This window comes from Cyanistes caeruleus, chromosome 16, assembly GCF_971803275.1.
Source record: "Cyanistes caeruleus chromosome 16, bCyaCae1.hap1.1, whole genome shotgun sequence".
Lineage (NCBI taxonomy): Eukaryota > Metazoa > Chordata > Aves > Passeriformes > Paridae > Cyanistes > Cyanistes caeruleus.
This window is the reverse complement of record NC_141716.1, coordinates 14,020,721-14,036,267: the sequence shown is the minus strand read 5'-3', so window position 1 is coordinate 14,036,267 and position 15,547 is coordinate 14,020,721. Positions and strand designations below refer to the sequence as shown.

Below are 15,547 nucleotides of genomic sequence, written 5' to 3'. Positions count from 1 at the left end.
CGCGGGCTCTACTCCAGCCCCCTGTGGCCCCGAGCCGTGTGCCCATGGAGCCCCGGCACCGCTGGTCTGTTGGGCAGGGCAGCAGCGCGGCTCCCCGGGCAGCAGCCGGCCCTCTGCCCCCTCCAGAGCCCGGCGCCAGCGGCTGCTGCCCGGTGCCTCAGGGCTGGGCGGGCACGGGAGGCCGGGGCTGGCCGCAGGCAGCAGTGCCCGGCCGAGGGGCAGAGCCCGCACCAACCCTTCCCTCCCGCCGCCCTCTGCAGCTGGCACAGGACAGGAGCCGAGCGGCTGAGCACCTGCACCGGGCCCTGCTCTACCTGGACAGCCCACAGGAGTCCCTGCGAGCGGCGGCCATCAGGTTCATTGGTGAGCCACGAACCGGGCTGGGCTCCCTCCCTGCCCCGCCGCAGCTCGGCCCCAGCCCCGGCTGCTGCCCCGGCCCTGGAGCCCCGGCTGCCCTCGGGGCTGCTGCTGCCGGCCTCTGGCAGCCGGGCCCTTGGGCTGAGTCAGGATGCGGCAAGGGCCGGGGCTGAGCCCTGCCGGGGCAGGAGGCCGTGTGGCCCCAGGGCTGGCAGCGCCGCTGGCAGGGAGCTGTGCTGCTGGGACCCTGACAGGCTCTGTGTTCCCAGGGATGGCCGGGTGGCACCTCCGGGGGAACAAACGAGAGCTCCAGAGCATCTGTCAGGGTGAGTGAGGGCAGCGGGCTGCCAGCCCCGGCTGCCAAGGGGAGCTGCAATCCCTGCCCCGGCTGCCGAGGGCTCTGCTCCCTGTGCGGACCAGGCCTGGTGTGGCCAGGGCACACACAGAGATTTCAGGGGCACGAGTGCCAATAGTGTCCAGTGGCTTTGGGCTGATCCCTTTGGTCCCTGCTCCCTCCTGGCCACGGCCAGAGCCACCTGGGTTGGCCCTTGCACGGGGCTCTCCTCGGGTCCCTGCAGATCCAGATCTGACCATGGCTCTGTTCCTCTCTCTTGCAGCCCTTGATGACAAGGCACAGGACATCAGCCCTGCCATCAGAAGGCTGGCTCTGGAAACAGCCTTTGTCCTCCGGGCAGCTCCAGGCTCCATCTTGCAGAAGTGGCAAGATGGATTCCGCAGGGCACGCAAGAACCGCCCTTGTCTGTGGGCCCGTGGCTGGCTGTGCTGCTGGAGCTCTGAGGAGAGCTAAATTGAGAGGCTCTCTGTCTGCCGGGGCCATCTGAGCCAGGCAGGAATTTTCTTTAAGATGGTTTTTTTTTTCCTTCTTCTTTGTTCTTCTTTAATATAGAAATATAGAATTAGAAATATATAGAATATAGATACAGAATTATATATAGAAATATAGAATGTGTTCTCATACCCTGTGTCTCAGGTGCTTTCTCTGGTGCCCAGTGTGCGCAGGGCATAGGGGGAGAGGGGAAAAGGGTGCTTGTGCTCAGCAAGCTGCCCAGGCGTGCAGTGGGGAAGGGAAAATGGCCAGAAGGCCCTCGGCCTTTGGTGCTTCTGCTGAAGCCTTAACGCTGCCCACAGAGGAGCTGGGCAGGGGCTGGAGCTGTGGGGATCGCTGTGATTGTGGTGCCTGGAGATGGGCACGAGGCTTCTCCCAGCCAGGAAGCGCCGTCTGTGTCCTGCAGCCCGTGGGTTGCTGGCGGGATTGCTGAGGGCTCCGAGGCTCTCTCTATTCGGTTCCTCTGGAGCTCCCCAGAAGGGAGCCCTGGGGCCTCTGAGCCTGGGCTCAGGCTCCAGGAAGCCTTGGGGACAGTCTGGGCTGTGTGGGTACCCCAAGGTGCTGCAGGCTCGGCCTCAGCTGCAGGGTGCCAGTGTTGCACGGCTGCAGTGTCCCCATGGGCAGGGTTTGCTTTGGAGCCTGTGCTTGTGGTGGCACAGGGAGCTCCGAACTGAGCTGGGCACGGACCCACAGCCCAGCCCTGCCATCCTTGCAGCTGCTTTGGGCTGGGGGCCGGAGCAAGGGGAGCCCTGGGATCTGCCCCTGACAGATCCCTTCAGACTGCACAAGGAAATGCTGGTGCTGGTGGCAACCCTGCCCAGGGCAGGCTTGATTCCTTTCATTTTATCCCTCAACACCAGAGTGCATTTAGTTCCTCTCCAGGGATAACACAAAATTCCCTGCTGGTGCCCATGAAGCTGCAGCCCCTCCCGGGCTCACCCCTGCCCCAGCTCTGGGGTCCTGAGCACAGAAGGAGCTGGAGCTGTTGGAGGCAAGGCAGTGGAGGCCCCAGAGATGCCGCAGGCTGGAACCCCTCTGCTCTGAGGAAAGGCTGAGAGAGCTGGGGCTGCTCAGCCAGGAGGAGAGAAGACCTTGAGGAGGCTTCACTGCGGCCTCCCTGGCTGGGGGCTGGACATGGGGGTGTTCCTGAACACTCATGAATCTCAGCCCAGCCCTCTCCTCAAGCAGAAAATAGAAAGAAAAAAATATTAAATGGACAAAGAAAAGGGGGAAGTGTGTTTATTTGTGTATCAAGAACTTGGGGTGAAAAAATTAGCCAGGTGTCCTCAGATCCTTTGTGTGATGCAATGGATAGGTACAATAAATCCAGTGGAATCCCAGTGTTTCCTTGGCTGAGGACAGCCAGCTGCCCCTGATGGGGACACCAGCCCAGGAGGCTCCAGGGCTTTCTGGGATTTGGGAGCCTTTTTCCTCCAGCTTGTTTTCCTGCTGACAGGTGCACAGCTTCCAGGCCACTTCCACTCTCCCAGGCAAGGCATCAGAGGGGTTTAATGCAAGCTGTGATAAAATGTCTCTGTCTTTACTCACAGCTATAAACTAACCAAGGAAAGCCGTACTCCTGGTAAAAATCACTGGATCACTTTGGACTTCAGGCTTTAATTTTTACCAAGCTTTGATTTTCATCAGGATTTAATTTTACTCAGATCATCTGACTTTCAGGACATACATTAATCTTTCATTTTCATCAGACAGTGAAAAGCTGTCTGATTGGTAAAAACCCATTGGTGAAAGCTCAATAGGTTCTGGTTAGGCTGGTGGGCCTGAGCTTTGTGGGTGTCTCACTGCATTCCCTGGCTTGGACAAGCTGTTCTTGGTCCAAGTGTCCCGAGCCAGAAGCCTGATGAAGAGAAAGGCATATGGGAAAACAAGTTTCAATAAAACCTTTGAGCTCTTGTTATAAATGTTGGGAAGAGATGCTGACTATTCCTTGCTCACCAGGTAAAGCTAAGGAGTTTTTAAGCATGGAGCTGAGAATAGCAGATTGGCTGGAGAAGAGGGTGATGCCCAGACGTGCACACTGCCCACCAAGGCAGGAGAGGACCGTGCCCTCACACCCCATGAGACAGCCCTGGTGGTTGTGCTGACCCTGTGCCAGGATTCCCTGGGGCTGCTCTGCCTGAGCCCCCCTCAGCCGGCTGTGCTTGTCCTGCCTCCCTCCTCCTGTGGTTGTGCTCCCAGAGGGGTGTTTGTGAGGGGCTGTTGGAAAAGCAGATTAATGAGCGAGACATTGAGAATTAAACCAATCCAAATCCACACAGTAAATAGGGCTGCTGTCAAGTGCCGTTCCCGAGAGAGATAATATCCCTTCCCCCTTAATTTCTTAGTAAATCCATTATGATTAATGCTAGTACAGTGGGAACACTGTTATTATAAATACATGGGTGATGGCAGAGCTGCAGCATTAATAACACTGGGTATTACTTAACTAATTAGCTGCTGGTTTTGATAGGACTCTTACCCTGCTGCATTAAGCTGAGCCTTGCATTGCAGCCTTCTCTGGGCTGTCTCTGCTGCAAGGACACAAAGTGAGAAGCATCTCCTTCCTTCTGGCCAAAAGCCACCCCCCCCACCCCCCGTGGCACTGGCACTCAGCTGAGCTCCCAGTGGGTTGGTGGCACCTGTGGAAAGCCTGGGACACTGCTGATGGAGTCTTGTGGTGTTGGAGACTAGCAACAAGTGAAGGAGGGAATGGAAGCAGGACCTGGCACCTCCAGGTGAACCTCAGCCCTTGGGGACCAGGGGACATGAGAGGACACTGCAGCCCATGGGGACCTGTCACCCTGAAAACTCAGCTTCTGAGCTTGCTAACATAGTTTTCTAAGGACTTTCCCAGGACAGTAACTGTAAACATAGATATGTGTACATTCTTTCTGTTACACGTCTTCTGATGGGCATTTCTCATGGCCAGTGCAGTGAGAAAGTGTTATCCTGAGCATCCAATGCCTGGCCATGGTAAGAAGCCTATAAATCCTGGGAGGAAAAATAAACTCTGCTCTTTCTTCACCACACCTCAACCTGTGTCCGCGTGATCTATTGATCTTCAGCGGTAACAGGGACCAGGGCCAGCTTGGCAATATTCTTGTCCCTCCTTGTGGCCTCACGGCTTCAGAGCTTCTCTGAAGGATTTTCCAACACCTTTTTTGCTGTATTTCATAGATCTGTGGAATCATTAAGGTTGGAAAAGTGCTCTATGATCATTGACTGCCAGCTGTTCTCCCAGCACTGCTAAACTAAACCATGTTCCCCAGTGCCACATCAACAGGGGTTTGAAATTCCTCCAGGGATGGAGGATCCACCACTGCCCTGGGCAGCTGTTCCAGTGTTTGACAGCCCTTTCCATGAAGAAATTTTCCCTAACATCCAACCTAAACTTCCCCTGGTGTAACTGGAGGCCCTACTCCTTTTGTCACTTGTTGGGAGAAAAGCCTGACTCCCACCTGGCTCCACTCTCCTGCAGGAATGGAATCAGCAGGAGCCCTCCTTAGCTGGGGGGTGGCTCTGCCTTTTGCTGCTCCTGCCTTAGTGCCCTGCCCCTGCTCCCCAGGGACCCCAGGTGCTGCAGAGGGCCCTTCCCCTCCTCCATCCCCATCCCCTGCTGCTCCTCACACAAGCAGGCTGCACGGCTCTTTTTCATCCCTTCAAATTAACACCTACTTAAAATTCCAAAGCAAATACATCTTTAATTTCCTTAATTAAAATGATTTCCTCGTTAGAGCTGAATAATGGGATTTGAAGCACTGAAGTAATGGGGTGTGCCAGGCTGCATGGGAGCTGAGGCACTGGTGAGCACAGTGAGGTCTTGGGAGTGATGGGATCATGTCCCACCTTAGGGAGCCAGAATGAGCCAGAGCTCAGCATCCTTTGCACCTCTAGGGAGTAAAATTCACCCAAGTGGCAGCTTAAAATGATATCCCAGCAGTCACTGGTTTTCCAAAGGTTGAGGGTGATGGATTGCTCCCACTGCCTCCCCTACAGCCCAAAATGACACCCAAAGGGCATGCTGAGGGGGCTGGCCCCTTCTCACTGTGGGGGGCTTTGGGGGGGATCAGGGTCTGGGGTGAATGTGGAGGAAAATCATACCAGGACCCCAAGATGAGATGGGGTGACCTCCTCTCCGTGTGCTGCTTTAGCCCAAGATGCCTGTGCCCAGAATAACTCTGGGGTTTGGCTTTGCAGGGGTTTCTCAGCCTGGAAGTTGTGTCGGTGGGATACCAGAGAGCCGTGTGCTGGGGCTCTGGTGAACATGTGACAGGGGAGGAAAAGGGAGAATACATGATGATAATGAGTTAAAATGCATTTAACGAGCTCCTGCTGCCCTTACACACCCCAGTGCTGGGGCTCATGGATGGGAGGTTCTGCAGCAAAGGGATGGATTAGTCCCACTTGGATCTGACTGAAAGACTGCTCAAAGCACAGATTTCCAGCTCCAAACCTCCAAACCCTCTCTGCTGTTTCTGTCTGGATGCCTCCTTCCCCTTCCCAAACTCTCTCCTCTGATGTATTTGGGAGTTTTTCATGTATTTATTTAAATTAATAATAATTTACCCATTAAAATGCTGCAGATCAGTGGGTTCTTCCTGAAGGAGGAGTGTGTTTGGCTCCGGAGGGTTCATTAGCCGCATGTTGGGATTGGGGGGTGCTGTGCATGGAATGATTTATGCACATCCCTGCCACTCGAGCCAATCCAGCCTAGAATAATTCAAAACCAATTCCATAAATCACTTATTAGTTATTACTGAAATATTTATGCAGCAGAGGTGTCTTCCTGTGAATTGTTGGGGGTTTTTGCCAGCTTTTTCTTCACGGACAAAAAAAAAAATGTTGATTCTTGGGGCATCTTGAGTGCAAGAAGATCCAAAGTTTTGGAGTTGCCTTGCTCTGCCTGGCTGGGGTTTGAGCAGAGCCTCTCACTACAGCCCCAAGCCTGACCACAGTGTGTGTGCCTGCTCTGTGAGTAACGAGCAGGTATCCTAATTAATCCTCATTTCCAGCAGCAGCCCGAAGGAGCTGCACGATGAGCATGGTGCTGTTTGATGCAGATGAACTGTGCTTTGGTGGGAATTCAATTACCCAGCTTTTCCTTGCTGAACATAATGCATTTGGACGATACAGTAGTTCCGGTGTTAATGAGATGCATTTTCACTGCTCTGAAGTCTGTATTTCTCCCTGTACTTAGTGCACAGCATCCACATTAATTACAGTTCCAGTGGAGAAAAACCCGCAGAGTTACTACCTGCATTTTCCTCCTGGTAATAGCAGTTTCCTTACATGGCCAGGAACATTATGGATTCACTCCTCAGCCACATTTTATACCAAACAACTTGATTGTGATAGCAGGGAGAGAACAACTCTGCTTCCCTTCAGCTGCTCAGGCTGTGCTGTAAAAGGGTCATTTTCGGGGGGGGGGGGATGAATCAGATGCATTCAAGTCAGAACATCCTCGGAATAAAAGCATTTCTGGAAGTTGTTTAAAGAGGGTTTTGTGAGACATGTGGAACTCACGGCCAAATTAAACCAGCAGCTGATGGGCCCACACAAAACGGAGAATCCCCTGGGATGGGGGGCTGCAGCCAGCATGGGAAACCACAGGTATTTTATTCCAAGGAACAAACACATTTGTGCTTTGATTTCTTTTTTGGTTTTGAGAGTTTTCAAACTCCCAAGCCTGGCAGCATGGAGTTTCCCTGAGATTTCTCCAGCAGGAGTTGTGCATTAGGGGATATCCCACTGTTGGCTCCAAACCATCACATTTTGGCCACAGATGTTGTTGTCACCATCCCTGGAAGTGTTCAAAAGCCAAGTATTCGTGGCACGTGGCAATACAGTTTAGTGGGAATGCTGGTGTTTGGTTAAAAATTGGACTTGATGATCTTAGAGGGCTTTTCCAACCTTAATGATCCTGTGATTTCATGGAAAGCTGAGCAGTTTTAAGTTGTGTAAAACAGGAATTCCCAGGGAATAGCACTGCAGAGACATTTAATAAAAAAGTGAGCAGAAGTGTTGTAGCACATCGTATAAATCACTCTTTGACCTTCATTGAACACCACTGCCTCCTCACCTGTTAATAGCTGGAAATCCCTTGTAGCCTCTACTGCATCTTGGCAATTGGCATGGAAACAATTAACAGTTATTAACAGTTTTTTCTGTTAATCATTCATGTCTTTATTCAGGTATTTACACATCTCTCTTTGTTTAAATCTCCCCTCCCTCTCAGGAGTTGAAAGTGCCTGAATAGCGGGTGTGGTTAAAAATATAATGAGGTGCACAAAGTCTTGGCTTCCCTGAGGAGCAGCTGTGCAGGAGGGGGGGAGAACACTGGGATCTGGGGCTGTTGTGGTGGCCATGGATGGCAGAGGGGCTTTAGGAAAAGGATTTTCACTGGGGAGAGAAATCCTCAGTCTCTGTGTCCAGCTCAGTGTATCTGGCGAAAAAGCAATGAGAAGGATCTTACCCCATTTTTTCTGTAATTCCTTTGAAAATTAACATTTCTGTTTTTCCAAATAGGCCTCTTTATTTTTATGTTTTCTCCCCCCTTTTTGATACCGGTGTTTAAAATAAAACCAGGAGCTCACCCTCTCACGCTCATGGTGTGGTTCCCTGTTTGCTGGCAGCTCCCAGCAAGATTTTCAGGGGAAACCACCTTTTTCTGAAGCTCTGAGCCCTTCTGGTGTGGTGGAGGCTTTCAAAGACAATGGAGGAGTCAAGACGTGAAAAGTCGGAATCCTTCTGAAAACCAGAGCTGTGTTTGAGCCACCTGAGCCCTGCTGCTGCTGTGCTCTTTCAGAGGTTGCAGAGCTTGTGAACAACACTTTTTGCAGCCCCAAGTACTTCCAAGTTGAAAACTAACCAGAGGATTTAAAAGAAGAGAGAATCCCTGTCCTTTTGGTACCTTCCTGGCTGTAAATGCACCTGAACTGTGTTTTTATGGTGTCACCAGCAGCAGCAACAGCTGCAAATGGGGGGAATCGTGAAGCGCAAAGTCTCTGGAAATCCTGTGGCTCCAGGAGCTTCCCCAGATGTGGAGACAGGATAAATCCAGGGTGCCTTGCACTAGATGGAGCTCCAGGACAGCTGGCTCTCCTCAGTGCCCAGCTCCTGCTCCTGCCCAGCACTGGACACAGGGAGCTGCTGGACGTGACCTGCACATCAGTGACCACCCTGCCCATCCCAGCAAAACCCTCAGGATGCCTTTAGCTGATGTTGTTTGGTGCCTCCAGGCTGGCTTGGCTGCCTGCAAAACAAACAAAAAAAAAGTCTCAAAAATGTGAAATACCAACTCCTCTTTTCCTCTTCCATCCCTTTGGTCAGCCCCATGCTTGAGGCAGGAGCATCCCATCCCATCCTCCTGGGAATGAGGACAGAGAAGTGCTAGCAGACCTTGCCCTCAGCTCTCCTGCTGCTGGCTGAATCTGGAGACATTTACTTGAGGGTAGAGACTTCTTTGCTTCTTTAAATAAAATTTGCTGGCAAATTCTTGTGGTTCAAATTTCCCTTAAATCTGGCTTAGAAGACGCCTATGGAGGTTTAATTGGAGCTAAGAGGAAGGGCTGGGTTTGGTAATTAGGGGAGAATGAATGAAAATTCAAAATTTAAAATGCAGCAGGTGAATGGTTGTGGTGGAGCTTTTCAATACTTCTGAAGTTCTTGGGCTCTCAGTGAGATCCTGCTCTCCAGGCAGGAGTGGTTTACTACAAATTCCACTTATAAATGGTACTAAAGCCTCTGTTAAGACTCCGGAATATTGACTGTGATTATTTTTGTAGCTCTTCTGAGTACAGTGCTACTGAAGGGCTCTAGAAATGGAAGCATGATATATTAGGGAAAGGTGTTGCGCTGTACAGAGGCTGCCCAGATATCTGCTGCTGGAATGGGGAATCTCTCTGGTTTAAGGAGATACTGTCTGGTATTCAGTATGGCCCCTCAGCAGGAGAGCAGGGCTGGATAAAGCAGCTTTTGTTCTCTAATTGATCAGAGACTCCCCATGGGAATTCCACAGGGAATTGTGTCTCAACCAAAGCTCTGCTTCCAGGGAAGGCTCCAAGCCCAGCTCTGGGTTATTTTTTAGATGAAACTTTGCTGATTTTGTGGCTGTTTTTGTGGGCCACTGAAAACTTTCATGGGAACTATGCCCTGGCTGAGGATGGGGGAGGAGGGAGCTGCTCTTTGGGGTGAGGGCTGGTCACCCCTGGAGCTGGCTCTGAGCAGGGGATGGTCCCTCCGGGTGATCTCCCTTTGGCTGCTGGGGAGCAAGAGACAGAGGGGTTTTTGAATTTGGACCAAAAGCTGAGTGCCTGGGCTGGGACTTTGGCTGAGGTCCTGCTGCTCAGATCCCATCCTGCTGCAGGTGGAGGTAGGGATGAGGGAGGGCTGGAGCACCTCTGATGTGTAGAGACAGACCTGGAGAGCTGGGGAGGTTCAGCCTGGAGAAGAGAAGGTTTTGGGGAGTCCTCAGAGCCACTTCCCATGCCTGAAGTGGCCTATGAAACAGAGGAAGAGAGGCTTTTCATATGGGCAGACAGTGTCAGGACAAGGGGAATGGTTCTAAACTGAAGGAGGACAAACTTAGATTGGATAATGGCAAAGAAATCTTTTACTCTGGGTGGGCAGGCCCTGGCACAGGGTGCCCAGAGCAGCTGGGGCTGCCCCTGGATCCCTGGAAGTGTCCAAGGCCAGTCTGGACAGGGCTTGGAGCAGCTGGGACAGTGGAAGGTGTCCCTGCCATGGCAGGGGTGGGACTGGGTGACCTTTAAGGTCCCTCCCAACCCAAACCAGTCTGAGATTCCAAGAGCAGTTTCTTAATTGTGAGCACATCTGCCTTTATTGAGCTTTTGCTGGGAATTAAGTGTGAAGCTTGGCTCTGTGTCCTAAATCATCCTAGGCTTCTCTAATCCCTCCCACCTTTCTCCCCCCAAATTTAGGTCTTCAGGGTCTGTTACAAAGAGCCCCCAGCTGTCTGCCCTGCCTGAGCTTTTCTGTTCATTCTCCTGCCCTCAGCTGGGAGGAGACAGCACCTTGCAAATGCCAGATGCCCAGGATTGTGCCCTTGTGCTTTCCCACAAGCACTAAAATCTCATAAGCAACCTGCTCAGACAGGATTGCCAGCCCTGCCTCACTCACCAGAGGGGAATGGAGATTTGCATCTATTTCAGAGAGGCAGCCATGATTTTGATTCTTTTTGTGAGATTAATTGAACCATGACGAGTTTTCTGCTTCACCAGCTCCAGAGCTGTGGCTGCAGGAATTCTTCCTCCTCACCTTCTTGGAAGCAGATGGTGATTTATTCCATAGTCATGTTGGGATAATGTGTGTTTCTTTGTGTTTGGATGGTCAATAGGGAGCACTCCATCTCCACGGGATTTTAAATATCTTGGAGGACCCAAAAGCACAGAGCTGCACGTGGGGACTTTGTGTAGATTTGTGATCCTTTTTAGAGGAGCTGAGGCCATATACTAGTGACTGAAATTCAGGGGGCCATAAATAGCATATTTCCATCTGTAGCAGCTCTGACTTGGCTTGACTGTTGTTCCTGTTACTTAGAGGGAATATGAACACTTTGGGTTATTTAAACAGTCTGGAAGCTCTAAGATGGGATGGAGGAAGGAGTTCTGATAATGGAATAAACTGCCCAGAGCTTGGAAAGCAGCTGAATGTCCTCTGGAAGAAAAATAAACAGTTATTTTTAGGCTTTTCTAGTGGTTTATTTATGGAGGGAGCTCCTGCACTCTGGAGTGGGGCTTGGTTGGTGGGAAGAGCATCTCTGCCTTCATGGGAAAGTCATGTGCCATGTTTTAATGATTTTTGGTGGCGGCTGTGGGTGAAAGTCAGGTTTTCCATAGTTCAGAGCTGGAAATCTGTTTTGTGTAGTCCCAGAGATGGAAAAAGATGGAAATCGTGGGGTGGGTCTAAGATAAGCCCAGCTTTAGCACTTCCTGCTCCTCAGCAAGGTCAGCTCTCTAGTTTGGGTTTTCCAGGAGTCAAATCATACATATGAATTACTTCTTGTACAAAGTTTTCGATTGTCAACAGAGTGATTTGTGAATAAATGTTTTCATTACTTGGCTGGCTCCATGGATGGATGAATAATATCCGTCAAATAAATTATTCATCCCTTTCTCTCCTTGCCATCATCAGATAAATTCCTTGTGATTTATATTTGTTCCTTATTCATCTGGCTACGAGGAGCAGACATATTAGAGATGGGTTAGGAGCTAAATCTGCTTTATGGAACCCAAGAAGGGAGCTCTGGTTGCTGTTGTTGGGGTCTGTATCCACACAAACCTCATCCCATGGAGTGCCAGTGCCCTCTGCATGCTTGGGGTGGCTCCATGGGGAGTCCCCAAGTGCTGAGCTGAGGGCAGAGCCCTCATTCCTGACAGAATCTGTGTTTAACAGAGGGGAGGGGGGTTTTGGCCAGACTTCAGGGCAGTTTTTGCAGCATTTTACACAGCACAGAGGCTGCAGACCTTCCATCCTTTCCCAGGCTCCCACTTTGCACCTTCCTCAGACTGCTTTTACCCCTGACAAAGCCACACCAGCCTCCTGCAGAGCACTCCAGCAGGGATGGGAGAAGATTTTCCACCGGTGCCAGAAGGGGAGTGGAGGGGAAAGGAATTAGTTTGGCTCCTCTACAGAAAGAAGCAAAGAAAAGCATCACACAGAAGCTGACTGAAGGGACAGAGATCAGCTGCTCCTGCTCAGAAGTGACCTGATTTATTAATCTGATTTTCAAGTGTTTCACTTGAAACTGTTGATTGTGCTTTTGTTTTTTTTTTTTTAAACTGGTGTTATTCCAGTTCTGAAAAATGCATCTATGCTTATTTTCCTTTCAAATCACTGGGGAAAGCATCTTTCAATTCCCAAAAATACCCCAAAAAAGACACAATATTCTTCAAACCATTTTCCTTCTCAAACAGTTCAGGCAGACACAAACCACAGAAGGTTTCACCTTTAAATAGTAAAAGTTGGAAATGGAAAAGGAAAAGTTACCTGGATGTAAAAAGCAGAGGTAAGAACAGATCTTATTTGGAGCTTTAACTCGAGGATGCTGTGTCAGACCTGGCTGATCCCTGTGAGGATCCCTTTCCTGGAACACCAGGAAAGCTTTGATTTTTCATTCCCAGTATCAAATCCAAACACAAGCACTGGGATGCAGCTGAAGAGAAGGAATGACAATGGAGGGAAAAGCCCTGTGGCTCAGAGGATGAGGAAGGAGCATCCTCTGCAGGGAGGGAGGAGGAAGGAAAGTGGCTCAGGGGTTTCTCCCAGTGCTCCCCAGCCCTTGCTGGTTTTCTCAGTGTGTTGTGCTGCAGAAATGAGCCCAGAGATGCTCTGGAAGGATCCCATCCCTCCCAGAACACCTCACAGCGATGGCTCACACACATTTTGTGTCTGTTATATGCAGGATCCACTTAAATGATCCACTCAGCTGCTGCAATCCGTGTGTTCCCTAAAGAAAGCAAATCCCAAAGAAAGAGAATACAGCACCAAGCAGGGACCTTCCTGCCTGAAGGACGTATTGGAGTATAATTTGTGGAGTGATGGATGTATTTTATTTTTAGTAATATTTTCCCCCTCTTGTCAGCTTTCTCGTTCAGGGGACACAATCTTGGGGCCCTTTCCAATTGAGAGCTGTATTTCAGCAGGAATGGTTTGCCTTGCCCACCTGGCTGGGAGGGGGAAGGGGAAGGAGCAGGGTTTGCTCTGCTTGTTTTGTTTGGCTTTGGCCTTGGAATTCAGGGTGCCAGGGAATGCAGGAGTTCTCACTCAGCCTGTGAAGAGATCTTCCCTTTGCCCCCAAAGTAAATCCAAGCTAGCTCTGTCGAATGGAGGGGTCAGGGAGATCCTTCGAGACCAAGAAAAGACCAAAAAGGTGCTGCTTCTCCCTCCGGGGGATCGCAGGATGTTTATTCTGGCTAGCTTCCAGAAGAGAGAAGAGGCTGGGTGCCTCTTTCCCGGACTCTTTCAAACCTCGGGAGAGGGGCGGGGGGACACACAACACCAAGCCATGGGATAACGTTTCAGGGACAGGGAGGGGAGGGGAAAGGCACGTCACAGAGAAACAAAGTAACTCCCAGAAATATGCACCACCACATCTGCCCCTACTTTGATATATGTAATTGAATGAAAGGTAATGAGCTTATACTACTTACTGACCCGAAGTGGCCCACCAATCCCCATTTGCAGGCTGGTGAGGGTTACTCTGGTCTGCCAACTCTATATGGTTGACATCTGAGGTAGCTGAGATTAGCTTAACTATGCTTCTGTACAGTATTTTGCTTAGCACTCCAAACACTAACACCGTCAGCAAAACAATGACTAGCAGTGACAGAATAGTTTTCACTACTGAAGCCCACCACCCCGAGAGTCCCCAGTTTTTAAACAGTCCATTGAACCAGTCATCTGCTTCTTGCTTGACTTGTCTGATCATGCTTTTCATCTCTCGGAGCGTGGCATGGATGTTAGGAGCTTTCGATGTTAGATCCATACAGCAAAGACCCTCGAACTCCTGGCACTCGTGCCCGTGGAGCAACAGGAGAAAGTCTATTGCAGCACGGTTTTGAAGTGTCGCCTGCCTGGTAATTTCCTCATCTTCTAGGAGGGCACTTATGGCATTAGATGTTAAATTCGCTTGTTTTACCACCCAGCATTCTAGGTGTCCCAATTCACCTAGAGCCTTAGCTGCAGCTACCCAGGGAAGGAAAATGGATGCAGCAATCCTTTTTTGATTTTGACCAATGGAAAATCTCTGAGTCACAATTTTCATCATCTGATTTTGTAGCACTTCTCTTTTGAATTCTTTTTGTCAAATTGTTTTTATGGGTCCACTCGCCAATTAATGTTTGATTGGGCGCTAACAGTGATAGACGCCCTATGGTACACGGCCCTCCGAGGAGACGGGATGGAATTCCTGCCCATGCACGGTCCCAACAAATGAGGAACAGTCCTTTGGGGAGGCTTTTGGGATGTGTATGAGCTGAAGAGTGCACTTTGATGTAGCTTAGTACACGGCACCACCTTTTTGCTGTGAACTCTTCTCGATGTTGTACTATATGGTGGAATGTTTCTTTATGAGTTGGAGGACTGACCCTAAAGTGTACACAGTATGATGCTGGGGAGGAACCCAGTAGCTCTAACTCCTGGGGTTCCTGGGTTGCCTTAGGAAAATGGGGCAGCCACTCTTCTACTGGGTTTCTTAACTCTGCTTCTACATGAGTGCTGTGTAGTTTATTATCTGCCTCAGGAGTCAGTGTACTAAAGCTGTGTGTGAATTCATTATGCTGCAAGGGAATTCCTACCAGGCAGGTAGACATAGGGTTTTTTGCTGCTGCAGTCGATAGACATATGTTTTCCTGTTGGAGTGTTTGTGCCAGGGTCACCCAGACGTTCTGGTGTGGCTGTGGGACGATCCAGGCTGCTGTCAGGCTGCTCAGTGCGAGCAGGATGACAGCAGGGTTAAGGCTCATCATGGATTTGAGTAAGAGGTAGGTTATTTCTAAAAAAAAGGAAACAGACATTCTTTAAAACATATTCACAGTTATAGTATGCAGGTCAGAGGCTAGAGAGGTTTCTTCTTGCTCTCTTCAGCGGCGTCTTCTCTTGGAAGTGACAGCCACTTGCTTCTCTTCTCTTCTTGCTGGTGCTGGATTCTTTGGAACAAAAGGTTTTACCCATTTCTGAGGGATCCATCGGGGGCCTGAAGGGGTGGATACACACGCATAACCTCGCCCCCAGGTGACAAGTTCATAGGGACCCTTGGTTTGCCAAGTTTCAGGGTCCCTGATTAACACCGGTGGATGCTGTGACAATTTAAACTGATCACCACTGTTAAAATGCCGAGTTACAGGAGGATTCATGTTTTCAAATGAGCAGTTTAGGAAATTATTAGTAAACAGAGCTTTACAGAGTTTCTGCTGGGGAGACATCCACACTGCTTTGCTACCTTGCCTGGCTAGGACTTGTTTGAGCGTCTGGTGTGTACGCTCGATTACAGCTTGACCTGTGGGGGAGTGGGGGATGCCAGTTTTATGTTCCACTCCCCACTGCTGGACAAATTCCAGGAACTCCTTGGATTTATATGCTGGGCCATTATCTATTTTAATTTCTTTAGGGATTCCCAATACAGAAAAGGCCTGTACTAAGTGTTGTTTAGCATGCACAGACTTTTCTCCTGCATGAGCAGAGGCATACACCACTCCTGAGTATGTATCAATACTCACATGTACATACTTAAGGCGACCAAAACTGGGAATGTGAGTGATATCTGTTTGCCACACCTCACAGCTCTTAAAGCCTCTGGGATTAACCCCGATGCCTAATGATGGC

The 15,547-nt window shown here is 50.1% G+C and overlaps 2 protein-coding genes and 1 pseudogene across 4 annotated transcripts in view; 2 read left to right on the top strand and 1 right to left on the bottom strand.

Annotated features, from left to right (window-relative positions):
- The window catches only part of LOC147650237 (maestro heat-like repeat-containing protein family member 7), a 109,352-nt gene that overhangs the window by 4,852 nt on the left and 88,953 nt on the right, over window positions 1-15,547 (top strand). The window contains exons 13-15 of one of the 3 annotated variants that reach the window (XR_015277138.1): window positions 261-435; window positions 486-683; window positions 975-1,335. The exons of 1 other annotated variant lie outside the window; for it this stretch is intronic. Coding sequence is in view for 1 of the 2 variants with exons in the window: in XM_086853467.1 (XP_086709593.1) it covers window positions 261-363; window positions 627-683; window positions 975-1,165 (351 nt within the window). In the remaining variant the exon portion in view is untranslated. Of the gene's footprint in view, window positions 1-260; window positions 436-485; window positions 684-974; window positions 1,336-15,547 lie in introns of those variants that run through there. One more of the 3 variants, XM_086853467.1, reaches the window with a different exon arrangement.
- Window positions 1-15,547, top strand: part of LOC147650238 (maestro heat-like repeat-containing protein family member 7) — a 170,312-nt gene that overhangs the window by 96,188 nt on the left and 58,577 nt on the right. The window lies entirely within an intron of this gene.
- LOC147650239 (uncharacterized) lies at window positions 13,371-14,771 on the bottom strand (annotated as a pseudogene).